The sequence below is a fragment of the Erpetoichthys calabaricus genome, chromosome 2, assembly GCF_900747795.2.
Source record: "Erpetoichthys calabaricus chromosome 2, fErpCal1.3, whole genome shotgun sequence".
In the NCBI taxonomy this organism is placed as follows: domain Eukaryota; kingdom Metazoa; phylum Chordata; class Cladistia; order Polypteriformes; family Polypteridae; genus Erpetoichthys; species Erpetoichthys calabaricus.
Genome location: NC_041395.2, coordinates 208,426,485 through 208,443,541, shown reverse-complemented (window position 1 = coordinate 208,443,541; position 17,057 = coordinate 208,426,485). Strand labels below are relative to the sequence as shown.

Below are 17,057 nucleotides of genomic sequence, written 5' to 3'. Positions count from 1 at the left end.
TCCAGTCCTGGAGAGTACCAGTGGCTGCTGGTTTTTTAATTGAGTTGTTTTCTTAAGATTTGTTTCCTTGAATTTTTTCATCGTTCCTCTGGTTTAATTTCTTCCTTAAGTGGCATCCAAACAGAAATGAAATGTGAGTGAGCGAACAGAAGACCAACTAAGTCAGGGCCTCAAACTCCAAACAGTTTCACTCCCACCAGATGCTTAATTAGGTTATTATTCTTGTTGTTAATTAAATCCGTTCATTAATTCAATGGCTTGTTGCTGCTCTCACTCTGCAATAGCATACATTTCTGAAATTATTGATTTTTCTCTTTTCTCAGAACACTGTTAAACTGTTTTGGGGACCTGAGTAGATCAGCATTCCTGAGACCTTCACCTTTCTTTATTTTCAGATATTGTATGATTAACAGTTTGCTGGTCATGTTTTGATTCATTTTGTATCACACTATTGTTTGGCAGCTAATTAAGGGAAAAGAAGCAATTAAGTGGTCTGAGTCATCAAGAGCAAGTCAAATAAAATTTAATTCAAAAGAAGTTAATTAGGGGCAAAAACGGGTCACTAATTAAGAAAAGGGTTAGACTGAAAACCTCCGACCACTGGGGCCCTCTGGGACCAGAGTTGGGGACCCCAGGAGTAGGGAATCTGGAGGACCATTCCTCTTTACAGAATCTCTTCATTTCAACCAGGGTTCTGGGTCCTCTCTTGTGTACTCTCTTGTTTAGCTCACCCCACAGGTTTTTAATTGGGTTTAGGTCTGGGGACTGAAACCATTCTTGGCAGAAGCTTGATTTTTTGTCCTAGTTTAACCATTTCTGTGTTGATTTAGACATACACTACCAGTCAAAATTTTTGGAACACCTCAGTTATTTCAGACTTTATAGAAATGCATGCAGTCTGCTGTCTTAATGTTTGATGAAATCAAGGCAAAGAGCACATAAAACAATGGCAAATAATAGAAAAAAAAATGATGTAACAGCCAAACTGTGGTGACCCTTTGATTCAGAATGCCAGTCACTCTGTGCAAGTCACCAACTCTGCCTCCAGCAAAAAAACCCCAGACCATCACACTTCTTCCTCCATGTTTGACAGTTGGCGTCACACACCAAGGAATCATCCTTTCACCAACTCGACAGTGTACAAACACCCTGCGTGATGAACCGAAGATTTCAAATTGATTCATCGGTCCATATGACTTTCTTCCATTCTGCAGTAGTCCACAGCCTGTATTTCAAGGCCCTATTTTGTCCTTTAACCTCCTTAGTGTTACTTTTTTCTTTTTCTTTTTTTCAAAAAATATTTAAAAAGGCGTTGCATTTTTTTGGCTTGAAAAATTACATCTGATCTTTCTACTGTAAATTATGCAAAACACTAAAAGTTAAAAGTCAGAAGTGTAGAAAGTATAATGATACAAATGATGATAATAATACCGTATTTTGTTGTCAAAATATGTTGTTTGTGTGGTATAACTTGAAGCACAGTGAAATACATAATCCAATGTCACAGGTGGAACAAAAGTAGTGTGATTCCTTGTAGATTTTCTTTCCAGACTGATCAGCTTTTGAACAGCACACTGCACATGTGCGATTGATACAAGCATCACTTTCAGATTCATCAGAATCACTTTCGAGTTCACTGTCTGTTTCAGTTTCACTGCCTGAATACAAATTCACTTCATCATCACTACTTATATCACTGTCGAGTGTGCAACGCCTGGGCTGCTGAAAAACATTTCTTATGAGACGCCATTATGAGGCTAGGAGAAGACGTGTCTGAACCATTTCCTGGGTAACGCTTGGCCTGTCTCTTACGCAAGACATGCCTATATTGTTTCCCGAGCAGCTGTTGGCACTTTTACAGCCCAAGTAATCCTTGGGTCTAACACTTACACAAGACGTGTCTATACACTTGCCCAAGTAAAGCTTGGGGCTAATGCTTTTAGCACTGTTTTCACAGTCCGAGTGACACTCGGGTCTAACGCTAACAAGGTTAAGGAATGGCTTTCTTACTGCAACTTGCCCTGTCAGACCTGCAGCACAAAGTCTCCTCTTCACAGCAGAAGCTGAGACTTGCTTTTTTCAACCACTGGTAAGCTGTGCTTGAAGCTGTTATGCTGTGAGGTGCCTATCATGCAAGCTGGTAACCCTTAGGAAGAAATCTGACAGACCCATAGTCAGTTTTTTTTTCCAGTTTCCAATTGCCTTTGGATTGTGTAGGGCACTGTACTTGCTGACACTTTGATTTTTTATTTTTTGCAGTTTTTTGCAGTTTTTGTAAATGAAATGCCTACACTTCTAAGGTTAATAACGCCCTGTCTCATTTAATTTGTTAATTGCTGTTTTCTTGCCATTATCACTGGAATTTACAACTGTCTTCAGTGTAATATTGCCCACGGATTACTTCACAGGGTGTAGTAACATAGTCTGTTCCAACTCTGCTTTAAGACACAGTGGAATTTTAAGTTGTCAACAGAAGTTGGGGCACCTGTGCAAATTATTTGCTTCAACTTGCAAGGCTTAATTTACTTTAATTGCTGCAGAACATCTTCAGGTTGTAACCTTGTAGTTGTCCCCATAAGAAGGTCCATTTGTAATATTTTGAAATTTCCCTTTTTTCAGTTTTTGCTAAGCTAAAATTTAAATTTAAATCCCTGGCAGTTTACTGCTTACCTTTTCACCATTTTAGATCATTCATTGCATTTTAATTGACTAAAATCTGAAAAAAAAATACTGGGAAAACGGAGTTGTTCTAAAACCTTTGACCAGTACTGTATGTTTTGGATTATTATCCTGCTGGAATATCCAGTGATGACCCAGTTTTAGTTTCTTGGCAGAGGCAGCCAGATTTAAATTTAAAATCTCCTGATATTTCATGGAATCAATCATGAGGTGTATCCTAGCAAGGTTCCCGTGGCCTTTAGAGGAAAAACTTCCCCACAACATCACAGAACATCCACCATGGATGACAGTGGGGTTTAGGTTCTTTTCGGTATAGCCATCTTTCTTTTTGAGCAAAACTCTCTTTGAGTCTTTGTTGCCAAATACTTTGTATTATCTGACCATAGAAAGCGGTTCAGATCAAAACTCCAGTAACGTTTAACAAACTCTAAGTGCTTACATTTGTGGTTAAATGAAAGGAAAAGCTTTGGTGACTCCAAGATGCTACTTTTTTCTCTATTTTTACAAAAGTGATCCTTGGGGATCTTTTTTACCTTTCTTACCATCCTGCTCACTGTGTTTGTGGGCAAAATAAACTTGAGTCCTTTTCCAGGCCATTGTAACTGTTCTAATGGGTTTCAATGGTTTAATTCTAGCCCTAACTATAGATATGGGCATTTCAGGTGAGGAGCAATGGTTTTATAGTCATTTCCTAACTTATGAAGGTCAACACACTTTTCTCTCATTTGAATTATGTGTTCTGTTATCTTTCCCATGTTGATAAATGAATAAGGGAATTTTGCCATTTAACTATAATTATTTCTTGATGAGGGATTATTTTTTCTCATAATAAAGTTACTTCAGTTTAAGGTTGATAATAAAGTTACTTCAGTTTAAGGTTGAATGTCTTGAAATTTTCCAGTATGAGAGTAAGGTAATTCACCAAAAGAAGATGTTTTACAACCCTTTTTAGTCATATTTACCAGGTGTGCCAGTAATTGTTGCCATGATATCTTCATTTCAAACTTTGTTACAATACTAAGAAAAATATTGAACTTCAATACCAAGAACGGTATATAATGCACTTCAGTTAAAAAGTATTTAAATTAATTGAAATTCTATATGCATTAAAATCTTTACATTGATGAAAACAAATACTAGTTGTAGTCATTAAATGCAAACACTTGTGGGTGTTTCTAAAGGGGAACAATTAAAAGTTAAGGTGTTTAAATCTGGTCAACAGTTTTTTACATTGATGAAAACAAATACTGTTTCTTAGGTAGTATATTGAAATGTCACAAATGTCATTAAATGTTAACTGAATAAGTATTGCAGTCTTTTGTAAACCATATACATAAACATATTTAAAAAAAATTAAATAAACAAGTACAAAAAAAAGGGTTTGCATAAAAGCAAACAGTACACATTGCGTTTTTATGTAAATAAATTTGTTTCTTCAAATTTTTTTTTTCCAAAAATGATTAGCATGTCAACATACTCTTCTGTGAGGCATGCTTTTGTTGGTCTACAAATGAGACCTGACTTGCTAAATACATGCCCTGAAACACAGGTGGAAGTATATGAGCACCCAGTAGCTGCACTGTTTATGTAGTTGAGCACTAAAAAGTGACCACACCATACATTATGGGTAGAGTGGTGGCTCTGTGGCTGGATCTGTAATAGGGATCTGTGCTGGTATCTGGAAGGTTGCTGGTTCAAATCCCATTACTGCCAGAAGGGATCCCCCTGATGGCCCCTTGAGCAAGGCCCTTAATCTGAAAAATTGCTCCAGAGACGCTGCATAATAGCTGACCCTGCACTCTCCCCTCCTAAGGTCATGTGAAAAGACAATTTCCCCTCAGGATAATATAGCATGTCAAATCAAAATCAAAAAATTATAAGTAAATGTGAATATAATTTTAAAATCTCATGTCTCTCTATTATAAAAAAAAATCCTGGAGAGAAACAGTAGGGTGTCAAGACGTGAGCTTCACGTTAAGATTCATTTTTAGAAGACATGAACTTTTATTGTTTTAAAACCACTGAGAGTATCACTTTGCAATTAACTTTATGTCTCTCTATTATAAAAAAAAATCCTGGGAGAGAAAGATGGGAGATGAGACGTGATCTTCACGTTAAGATCTCGGAAGACACTTAAAGACCTGCGAGACGAAAGAGAATGGCCACAGAGCATCTCGTGGGAACCTTAAACATGAGACTTTGTGCCAAGAGATTGACCCAGGACCGTCTCGCGATGTAGAACATGAGATTCTTGCAAGACACGCCCTACTTGCAATCAATATCAAATAAGATAACGGGGCAGCAAAACATTCAGTCTTGTGAAGGATTTGAGCACACACAGATCCAGGGTCTCAGCGCATATAAAGCGTATAAGAACAATAGGTTATAAATGAAACGTCGACGACTAAGCGAAGAAGAAAGCAGCACAGAGAAAAGAGACTCAAAAGCGTTGGAGAGAAAAAAGAGCAAAAAAGAAAAAATAATCTAGGTGCAAATTCAGAAAATAAGGAAAGTAATTATCAGCCCATAACAAGTGGAATTGAAACAAAGCATGTCCAATCGGGCTCAGAATTGAAAGACAGAGTAAAAGACAAAGTAGAACTTCATAAACACGTTCACAAATGTTGGCGCTATACACATGCAGAACAGATTATGAAAGCAGTGGAATTCGAAAGTCTCAAACAAAGAAAACGTATGCGAGATACAGATGTGGAGAAAGTTAAAGAATATGAAAGTAGGAAAATTGGAAAGTATAAAAAAGTAGCGCAAACAAATGGAAATTATTATTCGAAAAAGGGAAAATAATCACCACAGGCCAGGTGTCATTGGAAAAAAAAAGCAGGACAAAGCAAGGTCAGAAATAAAAGACAGAGTAGAAAACAAAGTAAAACGTCATAAAGAGGTTACAAAACAGGGGCCAAACACATGTAGAGCAGGTTAGAGATAATGAAAACTGGAATTCAAAAGACTTCAAAAAAAAAAACAACATAGGCGCGAAACACATGCAGAGCAAGATACAGAATATGAAAGCAGAAAAAAAGACCGTGTCAAAAAAAGAAAGTAAACATCGCATTAGCGCAAAAAAAGAAATTATTACTCGGAGAAATAACTAAAAAGGCGAATAGAGATCGAATATATGGACACAGGTGATATGTCAGAAGTATGTAAATATTGTAAGGCTTTGAAGTTTAAGTCAGAGAATTTCAAAAATGTGTTTTACCTCACATGCATTTATTGGTTACTTTGCAAAAAAAGTAAATAAATTTAACTGCTGATGACGTAGATTGCATTTTCTGTGCTGAAATTCCAAACAGAGAAACTTATCCTGAATTATGGTACAAAGTCATTAAACACATGTATCACTGTATCATTTAAAAGATTCAGCATATTGGAACTCGAAAGATTCCAAATACTGTTTTTACATATGTTCTGAAAGAAAAGTGAAACTAATGAAATGGCAACAATTCAAAGAAAAAAAAATCTTAAAAGTGTGTATCCAGAAAACCAAACACGGGGGTTGGCGAGCGAAGAGAGCAGGGGGCAAAGCCCCCTAGTAATTAAATAAAAGAAAGTAACGTGCTACAGCAGCACACCTTGCGGAATGGGTTTAACAATCAAGGGAGCAACAGAACTCTAGTGCTGAAGTGTTTCCCCTGAATGAACAGTGCAAAATTAAACTGACCCACAGGGAAAAATAATTGCAGACCCCATCTTGATGCGTTAAATGTTTAACTAGCTACATTAGAGGTTTTAACCTGTAGAAAAAAATAAACGTGACACCCCTACTTCATGCACACCAGTTTACAGTTTATATTTATTAATGTTTCCATAATGTAGAAGCAAGATACTTCACGAACATTCTTTGTATCAACTCGTGTGGCAGGCCTTCAAGTGATTGGCTAAATTAGCCCCTTTAGTTGATATTGTACTGTACCAAATCTTGCATACAGGCTTGCATTTATCTTGTGGTTTTCCCATCCCCATTTGCTACAAGGCTAAAGTATTTTCAGAAGCCACCATGGCTGCCCTCTTTGTTAATGAAGCATGGTGGTGAATGCTCCGATGCTGCTAAAGGAGCCATCTTATTTACACTGGTGAGTAAGTGGAAACAGGCCTGCATCTCTAACCATGCTGTTTAATAGTCCTATGAGGTTCAATTGTCAAAAGCCAGAGTGAACCGGAAGCACATTTGTAATGTAGGCTGTAGAATCAATACATGAAAAATGAGTATTGAAGTAATTTAAAAGTGTTAAAATCATTACTTATTCTTCTTCTTCTTTCGGCAGCTCCCGTTAGGGGTTGCCACAGCGGATCATCTTGTCTGCATATTGATTTGGAAAAATTTTACACCGGATGCCCTTCCTGACATAACCCTCCCAATTTATCCGGGCTTGGGACCGACACAAATAAAAACACACTGGTTTGTGCATCCCCTGTGGCTGGGTTAAAATCATTACTTATTGATATTAGTTTAAAACTAGAAGTTTAAACCCAGTCTTCTGGAACTACAAAGATTATTGACCCCACCACCCCCCGTAATCCATCTTAGAGGGGGTGTGAATGTGAGTTTCTAGATTCCTAGCACCTTTATTTGACACTGACATATACATGCCGGCTTTGCAGGTCATGCATTCTGCTTCCCATATTTCCCACATTTGCATTTGAACATTCTAGGCTGTACTTGGGTTCCAATGCACTGCGTACAGTCTCTGTCTGTTACTGGGGGTAATGATTGAGAAGCAGTTTGACCAATGGTTGCTTTTAAGGCATAATCAAAAATTGCAAGTATGGGAATGTGGAACCTATACAAAAGCATCAAAGCATTGTAAATATACACGTCTACTGTAGAAAGAACATGTCAACATGAAAGCATCACCAAATCCCGGACATTTTAGGCTGTATTGAAATCTTGCCCTGCCACATTTTTTAGGTCACAAAAAGATGGCATATCTGGGGAAAAAGATAAGATATGGTTTCCCTAGCCGGTGGTGTGTTCTACCTGTTCACCTGATGGTATCATTTTTATGCCAGACTGGACTACCAAACAAGTAGTGCCCAATATTCCCTTTCTTGATGGCCCCTTCAGGATCGCTGACACGTGATAAGAGCCAGCAAAACTAACACTTTCACACAAAATGCCACAGACATTGGCCTCCATTATGCCTTGCAGATTTAATGCTAGGTTAATGTTTGTGCATTTCACTCTAATTGTATTTTATCTCAGAACTTATTCACATCTAATTCTTCACTGATATTTGGTGTTGGGCATTATATTTTAATTTACAGTCTTTTGGCTCTTTCTGCTGTGAGAAACAAGATGGTCTTGTAATCTAGTTTTGGGGTTTCTGTAGAACAGAATGCAATTGTGTGTGATGTGCGTAGTCCTTATGGCCACAGAGTAGAGTATCGATTGCCAGAAACTTCCACAGACATTAATAATAAGAACAATGAACAATTCTAAACTGAACACAAATAAATGCATTAACATTGTTGCTTCAAATTAAGGTTTATCAGTGATGTTTTTATTGGAAGAAATATTATATATTAGTGTTTAAAACTGATCTCCATGTGGATTTCACCACTAGTTTCCCTTTATTTTTAATGCTTTACCAATACATTTCCTTTTTAATGTACCACACTCTTAAGAAATATTGGGTGTACAATTACACAGATGTTTCAAAGAGATTTACTAAGTTTCTTTCAGGAATTCATGTTTTAAAGTACAGGTGTAAATTGTATTCATAGTTATTTAAAATATGCATTTTTTTAAATATTAACACAATCAAATGCTTGAATCTGTTACTTATAGATTTGCTTAGTTGTGTCCCATCCCTCCATCAGTGTCCAATATTTTAATTTTCACACTTTATTAATGATTGGCCAATAGCCTTAAAAGATTGTTTTATTTCAAAGACTGTGAGCCAAGTGTATTATCTTTCCCTTCTTCATTTTGATGATTAGTACCTATTAAAAGGTAAAGAATTGTTAGAAGCAGGTAGTATTTAGTTTTCTCAGCTCACCTGAATATGTTCAGTTTTTTCAAGTTCCATTTCCACAAGTTATCTGCCTTACTTGCGTTTCCAAGGTTGTAAATGAAAAAATTTCAAATTGTTTTCTTTGCTATCACGGAAGAGCAAGTGGAGCAGACAATTTTCAGCAACTGAGGAGTGTCTCCCCTTTTCTTAATAGCTTGAGAAGGTAAGCAAAGAAGATAGAGAACAGGGAAGCTGCACAGTGTTTGTGTTTAGTTAATGAAGGCATAAGTGAAGTAGACAGAAAACTGTTTTGCAGAATTTGGTGCTGAGGTAATTTGATTAGTGTGTTTTTTACACAACATAGCAGAGGTGTGTGGTATGGTGCAGTAGTCATCACCAATACATGTTGTGTACTTCGAATTTCAAGCCTGGTTTCTGTTCCAATGAAGCAGATATTTTTATGTGGAAGTTAAGTGCATTTTACCTACAGTAACATGGTAGAGTGTATGTGTGTGTTCAACCTGATATGGGCTGGCACCCTTTTCTAAAATGGTTCTCACATTGTTCCCAGTGCTTGCTGGCATAGACTACAAGATAATCTGGTTTTGAAAATGGTTGAAGCACACATAGATACTGTACTACAGTGGAACCTCGGTTTGTGAGTAACTTGGTTTACGAGTGTTTTGCAAGACGAGCAAAAATTTTTAATAAATTTTGACTTAATAAACAAGCGAGGTCTTGCAGTACGAGTAGTATATACAGTATACGCTTTGTCTGCTGAGCGTCATGTGATCACAACTGAGCTGATGGTTCTTTTCTCTCTCTCACTGCGGGATTGTGGGCAATCGTCTCCTATTCTCCATCTGAGTCGGCATGCCTCACTTATAGTCAACATCCGTACGAGCGTATACTGTTTACTGCAGCATTAGCATTGTGACTGTGTGTGTGTGTGTGTGCGTGTGTGTGTGCACGCACGCGCTCGTGTGTGTGTGTGTGTGTGTGTGTGCACGCGCGTGTGTGCTGTGACGTGCGAGTCCCCATCTTGCACCCTAAAACAGGAAGCTGAGTCTCAGTACTTTAGCAACACCAGCTTTATTCAGCTTGAAACAGCAACAGCGCGGTTATTTATTGTAGCGGGATCTGCCACTCTCCTATACACAGACACAGCAATCAGGCAGGGCCCTGCGCATTTATAATGTTCCTTGTATCACCCATCGATGGCAGGCACTTATAGCATGTCTGCGATCTTTTCGGATTCGCTTTTACGGCGAACTGCTACAGCGCTGGGAGACTGCGATTGCTTTGGGACGCTCTTCTGCGTGTTGTCCAGTTGGGTGCAATCCCACAAGAGTTTAGAAACTCACTCACACCAGCCATGATTCTTTTCAAAGGTAAAGTACAGGTTAATTTGTTTTATGTATTTTTACTTTATATTTTTTATTAATCATTTTTATATGAATAGTTGTAGAACAAATCAAATAGTTGTGGAACAAATCATCTGAGTTTCCATTATTTCCATTATTTCTTATGGGGAAATTCACTTTGATATACGAGTGCTTTGGACTACGAGCATGTTTCCAGAACGAATTATGCTCGCAAACCGAGGTTCCACTGTATATGAAAGTAGATTTAGGAAGAGACTAGAAGTATAAATGGAATTAGTAGACATCAAGGGTATGAACAGGTATATTTTGCAGCAAGATGGCACAAGTCTTTATTTGAAAAGAAAAAAAAATCTTCTTACAGTTATTAACTTCTGACCTCTATTCAGTCATTCATGTACCACTTACAGCTAGTAGTGCATGAAAATTGGCAAACAGGTTCAGAAAATAATAATAATAATTCTTTACATTTATATAGCGCTTTTCTCACTACTCAAAGTGCTCTCCACACAGGGAGGACCCAGGAAGCAAACCTACAATCTCCTTACTGCAAAGCAGCAGCACTACCACTGTGCCACAAAATATCAGTCAAAAGTTAGCCAAAACAACAAAAATCTAATTTGGTGTATTATTTACCCGCTGGGATTTTACTCTGTATTTACAGTATTTCTTACTTAATTCTGTTTATCTTAATGAAAATTCTATTCAGAAACCACAATTATTATTTTGAAAATTGCTGCCAAAATGACATTAATCATTCTGATGTTTTTCTTCTTTATTAATATTATTATTTATTTTTTATTTGTAAGTTTTTTTTCACATTTTTTTCATGATGTCGCAGAGTGGCACGGTGATTAATGCTACTACATTACAACTATAGAAGACTGAGTTTAAATCCCAGCCCGACCCTGTCTGGTTAGCCTTTGCATGGTCGCCCTGTCTCTAGTTTTTCTCCAGCATTCCAAAGTCATGCATGTTAAGGTTACTTTATATTAAAAAAATGAATGGACGCAGGCGGACCCGGTCACACATTAGAGATGCACACCCTGTTTATACTATAATTGAATGTGCAAGGCATTGCACACAGCTTCTCTTTGAAACTGCACACAGCTTCTCTTTGAATGTATCCATTCTTTGTTGTCAGGTGCATGTGTAATTAAAGCACAAAGGACTGTACAAACACAAAATTCTGGAGGCATACATATGCCTGCATCTGTGCTATGCAGCTGCAAATGAAATTTATGTCAAACACATACAAAATATAAACAGGCCTTTATATGAATCTGGGAACTTCAGAATATCCCATTGCAGGTGTCTGAATTAGTGCTCCCTGTGTTCGGATGGTTCTTGCCTTTTGTTTGGTGATGCTTGGGTAGGCTGTGGTTGTCTCAAATGAAATGGTTAAACAGGTGCAGAGAATTAGATCACACTTTTTTAAGATAATTTGTTATTTGTTATGTACTTAAAGACAAATTTTTAAAGTGTAGTTAATATTGTTGAAGGTATGTTGTATCTTTACAACTGTTTTTGTAATTTTCAGGACCCTGCAGTCATTCAGCACACTACCAACACAGGTTATGCTACTCTTGATCTGTATAATCCTTTTGACAACAATCAAGGGGTGAGTCACACTGTGTTTTTAAATTTACTGTACATTCTGTTCCAATATTTATTGGTGCAGGAGTAATCATGGAATGTATGTTTAAGAACAAAAAAATTCTCACTATTGCTAAATGTATGGTGCTCACAAAGTACAAAAGTGCATTCCTATTACATTTTGATGAAGATCCTGAAATTACAGAAAAATGTTTCAGTCTGGAGTGATTTTTATTGGTATTTGATTTTAAAGAACTAAGACTTGCAATAGTAAATATGTTCAGTGTCTGATCTAATCAAACTGTAAATGAAAATTCAAAATGTTTCCTGCATTTAGCATCAGTATAATCCACTTTCAGTTGTCTGTATTCTGAATCAGTTATGTTTGTCATAGCATTGATCTTGCATTTTAAAGCAAAATCATTTAAACTTGGGTGAGGGTCAATGGGTATTTCATTGTATCCATTTGTTCTCTCATTGTCTTTTATATCCATTTTATTTGGTCATTTTGGTTGTTGCCCAAGTTGTCCTCAGAATCTTTGAACTTTTTTTTTGTGAGAAGAGTGTTTACATATGTGTAACTAAATCTTCAGATACACTTCATATCGATAATTTTTAGCTTATAAAGTAGCGTGTTTTGTATTTTGGGTATTCATTGTAATCTTTACCGTGAGATCAGTAAAAGGGGAAAAAAAAAAAAAGACTTGCATACATTTAATTTTCAGTGTAAGGTTTAATATGCCTGGGGCAGACTTTGCTATGAAAGAGCATGAAAACACACCCACACAGAGCACCTGCTTTGCTTTTCATTTGGACTTTTAGTAACTGGTAGATGCGTGGTAGAAAGATATTTGCAGGCTTGTTTGACTGAGTGATTTTAATGGGAAGAAACAAAAAGGAAAACAGGAGTGAAACCACGGTAGGGAGTGATTCTTTGTCTGTATTTGTAATTCTTTTCCCCTTTCATTTACTTATTTATATGTAAAAGTATTTGAAGTCCAAGGGTTGTGAGGTCAAAGACTATAAGCTAAGGCTTTTGTTTTAAAACAAATTGCCTGAGAAGTTAGCCAAACTTGGACCAGTAAGAAGTTGTTTATTCTCACAGACCACGATTTTGCCCTAAGCATATGCTGAGTAACAGCAACAACATTTATTTATATAGCATATTTTCATGCAAATGGTGTAGCTCAAATTGCTTTACAAGATGAAGAAAGAAAAGTTTTTTATGAAACAAAAATTAAGAGTAGGCAATACTAAGTAACGAAGAATAAAGTGAGGTCAGATGGCCAAGAGGAGAGGAAAAAAAACAAAAAAAATCTCAAGATGAGCTGGAAAAAAAAAAACAATCTGCAGGGGTTCCAAAGCCAAGAGACCACCCAGCCCCCACTGGGAATTCTACCCAAGTAAGTAGAGTAGGTCTGTTTTTAACTACATATCAGGACAATCCAGTCCTCAAAAGACAATGAATCATGTTTTATTCCTGAAAAATATTTGTTTGATTTGCTTAATTTCGTTGTTAGGATTCCTACAGTTGCTAAGAGGGAGGAAGTGCATTTTGAAGGAAATGATAATGATCATTTTTTTTGTTTTCTCTTCTTACATCTCAATAATTCTTCATAAAAGTGTTTTTATGAGGATTACAATGATCTGAAGTCACTTATGTATAATAAACTGATGTTAATGACATTTGCAATGGTATGTTTCTATCACGTCTTTATTAATATTAACTTTCTTCAACATTACTTACTTAGCTAATGTATGCATTTGCTGCATCTTTGATTTTTCCAAAAAAAAGAAGTACACAAGTGCATTATTTAACTATATTTAAAAAAAAAAAAAGCAAAATCCTGTAATTTGCTGTACAAAACATTTCTTTTTCCATATGATTATAATATACATTATAAAGTGTTTTGTTTCGATTTCTTTTGAAATATTACTGCAGCACAAATTAATAAATAAATATAATAAAAAATCCTGTCATTTTAGAGTGATACGTATATGATTTATATTGCTACATGCTCTTTAATTATGTAATCTCAAGCTATCATTTCATATTTATGTACCATTTCAGCCTCCTCCTCCATATGAACAGTCTAGTCAAAAGCCTCCTCTTGCGGTACAATCAACAGTTCAGCCTACTGCTCCTCCACAGCCTAAGAAAAGCACTCCAACAGAACCTCGGAACTATGGCACCCAGGTGGGTCTGGCAGTTACTTTGACAAACTAGACATCTTAAATAGTAATTAATACATACAAGTGTCCAGAAAGAACTTCCTGAGTCTGCCATTTGGTGCTTAAGTTGTTTGAAACATCTGCTATATTTTCTTGTGGCTTGTGACCATATCTAGCATATACATAAACTGTTCTAATTCTGTCACTTTTAATTGAGGTAAATTGTTCATTGTGCTGTCTGCTACTTTAAATTGTTGAGTTATTTATTAAAATCCATGAAAAGAAAATTTTATACTACTTGTCATACCTGTATAGTTTTGTAGAATACTTCAGCTGCTTTGCTTAAGATCCCGTATCCACATTTTACAAGCCTGCTTGAAACTCTTTTTTATATTTGAATGTGATGCAAACCTTGGAGAGTATGGTGGAAGACATGTTTTTCCTGTTTAAGTTTAACATATAATTGCAGACTAGCTTGGTTTTGCAGCACTTAAGACTGCTGCCATTAGACTCAAAGGATGAGATTCAATTCCCAGCCCAGTCACTCCCAGAGTTGTGCATTTTTTCTCTTGCCCACATTTGTTTTCTCTTTGTACTAGTGTTTTCCACCACAATTAAAAAAACATGTACTGCAAGTTAATTATTGACTTTAATTTGGCTCTGTGTGTGTGTGCGTGTGGATTTTTAATTTGGTAGACTAGTACTCGGTCCAGGGGTTTGTGTATGACTTCAAATAATGCTTCCTGGGTAGGCCCTGTCTCTCCACAGTCCTGTAGTGGATAAGCATTTTTAGAAAATGTGCCGATGTGATTTGTGGAAGTTTTTAATTTACCCTCCTTATGAAAACAAGTATTGTTCCAGTGGCTGCTGATATAGAAAAAACGTATGTTAAATAGTGAACTTGCCTGTATAAAGTCACACATTTTCCAAAACTTTGCTGGGTAAACTGAAGAGACTGACCCAAAGTTAATTTATGATTCAGTTTCCAGGTAGAAAATAATGAAATTTTAAATTGTTTTGATAAAATAGGTAAAAACCTTCACTTTTTTTAAAAAGGTTTTCTTCTAAATCCTGAAAATAATATTAAAGAGAATGATTTGATATTACTTCTCCTTCTCCTCTCTACAGGCAAGTGTGTAATATTATGACATCCCTGACATAATTCATTATTCTTCATCACTATTTAAGTGACTATTAATAAGTGTATTATTAGTTGATGTGTCTGTCAGTCTACTTCTGTTTATCCCTTTTCATTTTCAAAGTAACCACAATACCAGCTTGCTGACAGACATCTTCAGACAGAGCTCCTTTGAATAAATTGCAAATTTAACTTCACTGCAAAGTTTCGATCAAAATAATTTGGATCTAACTCTTTGTGCTCTTGATTCTGCTTTGTAGTGGGATATTTTTCCCCACAAGGATGTTCAGTGTGCACTAAATCACAGATCAACTCTTAATCTGCAGTTGTTCTAGATTACAATTGTGTTAATCCACTTTGGTTTTCTGTATTATTTTAAACAGTGTGATTTCACTGAGAATTAAAGTATTGCCATTAGATTACACTTGGTGCTGGATCACAAATGAATGCTGACATCTGTCCTTCACAGTATTTTTGATAACGGCTACAGCAAAAGGAGCAGGACTGTTGGCATTGTGACGCAATTCCTGTCTTACATTATAAGGACTGAAAACAGAAAGGGTGTTAGTTCCAGTGTCGCATCATTCTAATTCCTCATATTCCTTAATGTTTTAAAGTTCATATGACACTTCTCATACACACATCTGTCATATACAGTACACAGCACAAGAGAATCCATTGAACAATACAGTTGTCTTATGTTCTTCCATGTAGTCTTTGATGACTGTATGTCTCATTTCGGAGTAGCCAGAGACATATATTTTAGGTACAGGCAGGATGGGATTGATTCTCCCTTTTCATTTTCAGGCTTCTGTCTCAATATGAGGCTGTAACAGATTTTATACTGACCCTATCTACTAAAATGTCTACTGAATACTCTGGTTTTCTTTTCCACCATAATCCGATCAAACAGCAGGAGAACACCTGAGGGATGGGGTTGGGGGCAGGGTGTTGTCCCCTTTTCAAAGTTCACTGTTTTAGTGTTTACCCTTACATGTTTTTCTGGTTTAATTAATATATTTAAATCAATTGCATAATGGTTATGATGATTATTACTATTTTGCATAGTGCTAATCTTCTAAAATGGATCTGCTAAAATTATCCTACATGATCACTTTTTATTCAGTGACCACTGTTGGTGCCAGGTATAAAATACAGTACCTGAACTCCTTTCTACTTTGAGGTGTACCAGCAGCCATTCTGTTGTATGTTATTGAACATTAATACACCCTTCTATTTCATAGAAAATGCTAGTACAAAGTATCACATAACAAAAATTTGTTGCTGATATTTACCCAGCATAGAAATCAAATCTAAGATTTATTGCATAACTACCTCAATTTTTTCTGGTATGAAGCTCTTTAAAATTGTAGGTTAGATTATGCACAAAAACTGAGTAACAGAGCTAAATGTAGCTGAATATTCAAAAGACATTCATTCTTTCCATGTGAGCAGCATTGCAAACTCAAGTGTTACTTTTTAAACTGTTATGTTATTAAAACCAATACTTGGTGCCTGTGTAGTGAGTACACAGCAAGCATGTCTGCTAATGTCACAGCACATTGAAAAGCTGAGGTGAAGTTAGGTAAGCTGCTAGTTAAATAAAATACTGTAGTAATAAGTTTCTTTCTTTCTTTCTTTCTTCAAACACAAGCCATATATAATAAGTGTGTCCCCATGGGTGTCATGTGAGCAATTTTCAGATGAAACAGTAAAATAAAGTTGCAGCAGGGTTCTAAACAAAAAAAAAACAACGCAGTACACTGTAAATCTGAAGTTGCATGTAAAATATGCCACCATCCATGTGTAATTCTACAGTCATTTCTCAACAGCCAGTGCAAAAACGCATCTCATGACAAAGTTGTATTGTTATCAGAAGACAAATCTATGATATAATTTAAAACCTGCAATAAGTCAATGTAAGGTTTAAAAAATGTTAACACCTCTTACTGAAAATACAAATTCTTGCACAGTCATTAGGCTAAAGGGGGATAAGGCTGGTTTGGAAAATACAGCATGATGCTGTGGGTATGAAGGTGTTTGGGGACTTCAGTATCCCCTCATTGTCTAAAAGACATTCATGACATTTAGCTGAACAAATCACTTTGTTTGAGG

The 17,057-nt window shown here is 36.3% G+C and overlaps 1 protein-coding gene and 1 long non-coding RNA gene across 7 annotated transcripts in view; one reads left to right on the top strand and one right to left on the bottom strand.

Moving 5' to 3' along the window:
- The window catches only part of LOC114646752 (uncharacterized), a 182,404-nt gene that overhangs the window by 23,603 nt on the left and 141,744 nt on the right, over nt 1-17,057 (bottom strand). The window lies entirely within an intron of this gene.
- The window catches only part of scamp3 (secretory carrier membrane protein 3), a 42,264-nt gene that overhangs the window by 5,589 nt on the left and 19,618 nt on the right, over nt 1-17,057 (top strand). For all 4 annotated transcript variants that reach the window (XM_028795084.2, XM_028795082.2, XM_028795081.2 and 1 more), the window contains exons 3-4: nt 11,577-11,657; nt 13,704-13,829. In XM_028795084.2, coding sequence (XP_028650917.1) covers nt 11,577-11,657; nt 13,704-13,829 — 207 coding nt within the window. The remainder of the gene's footprint in view (nt 1-11,576; nt 11,658-13,703; nt 13,830-17,057) is intronic.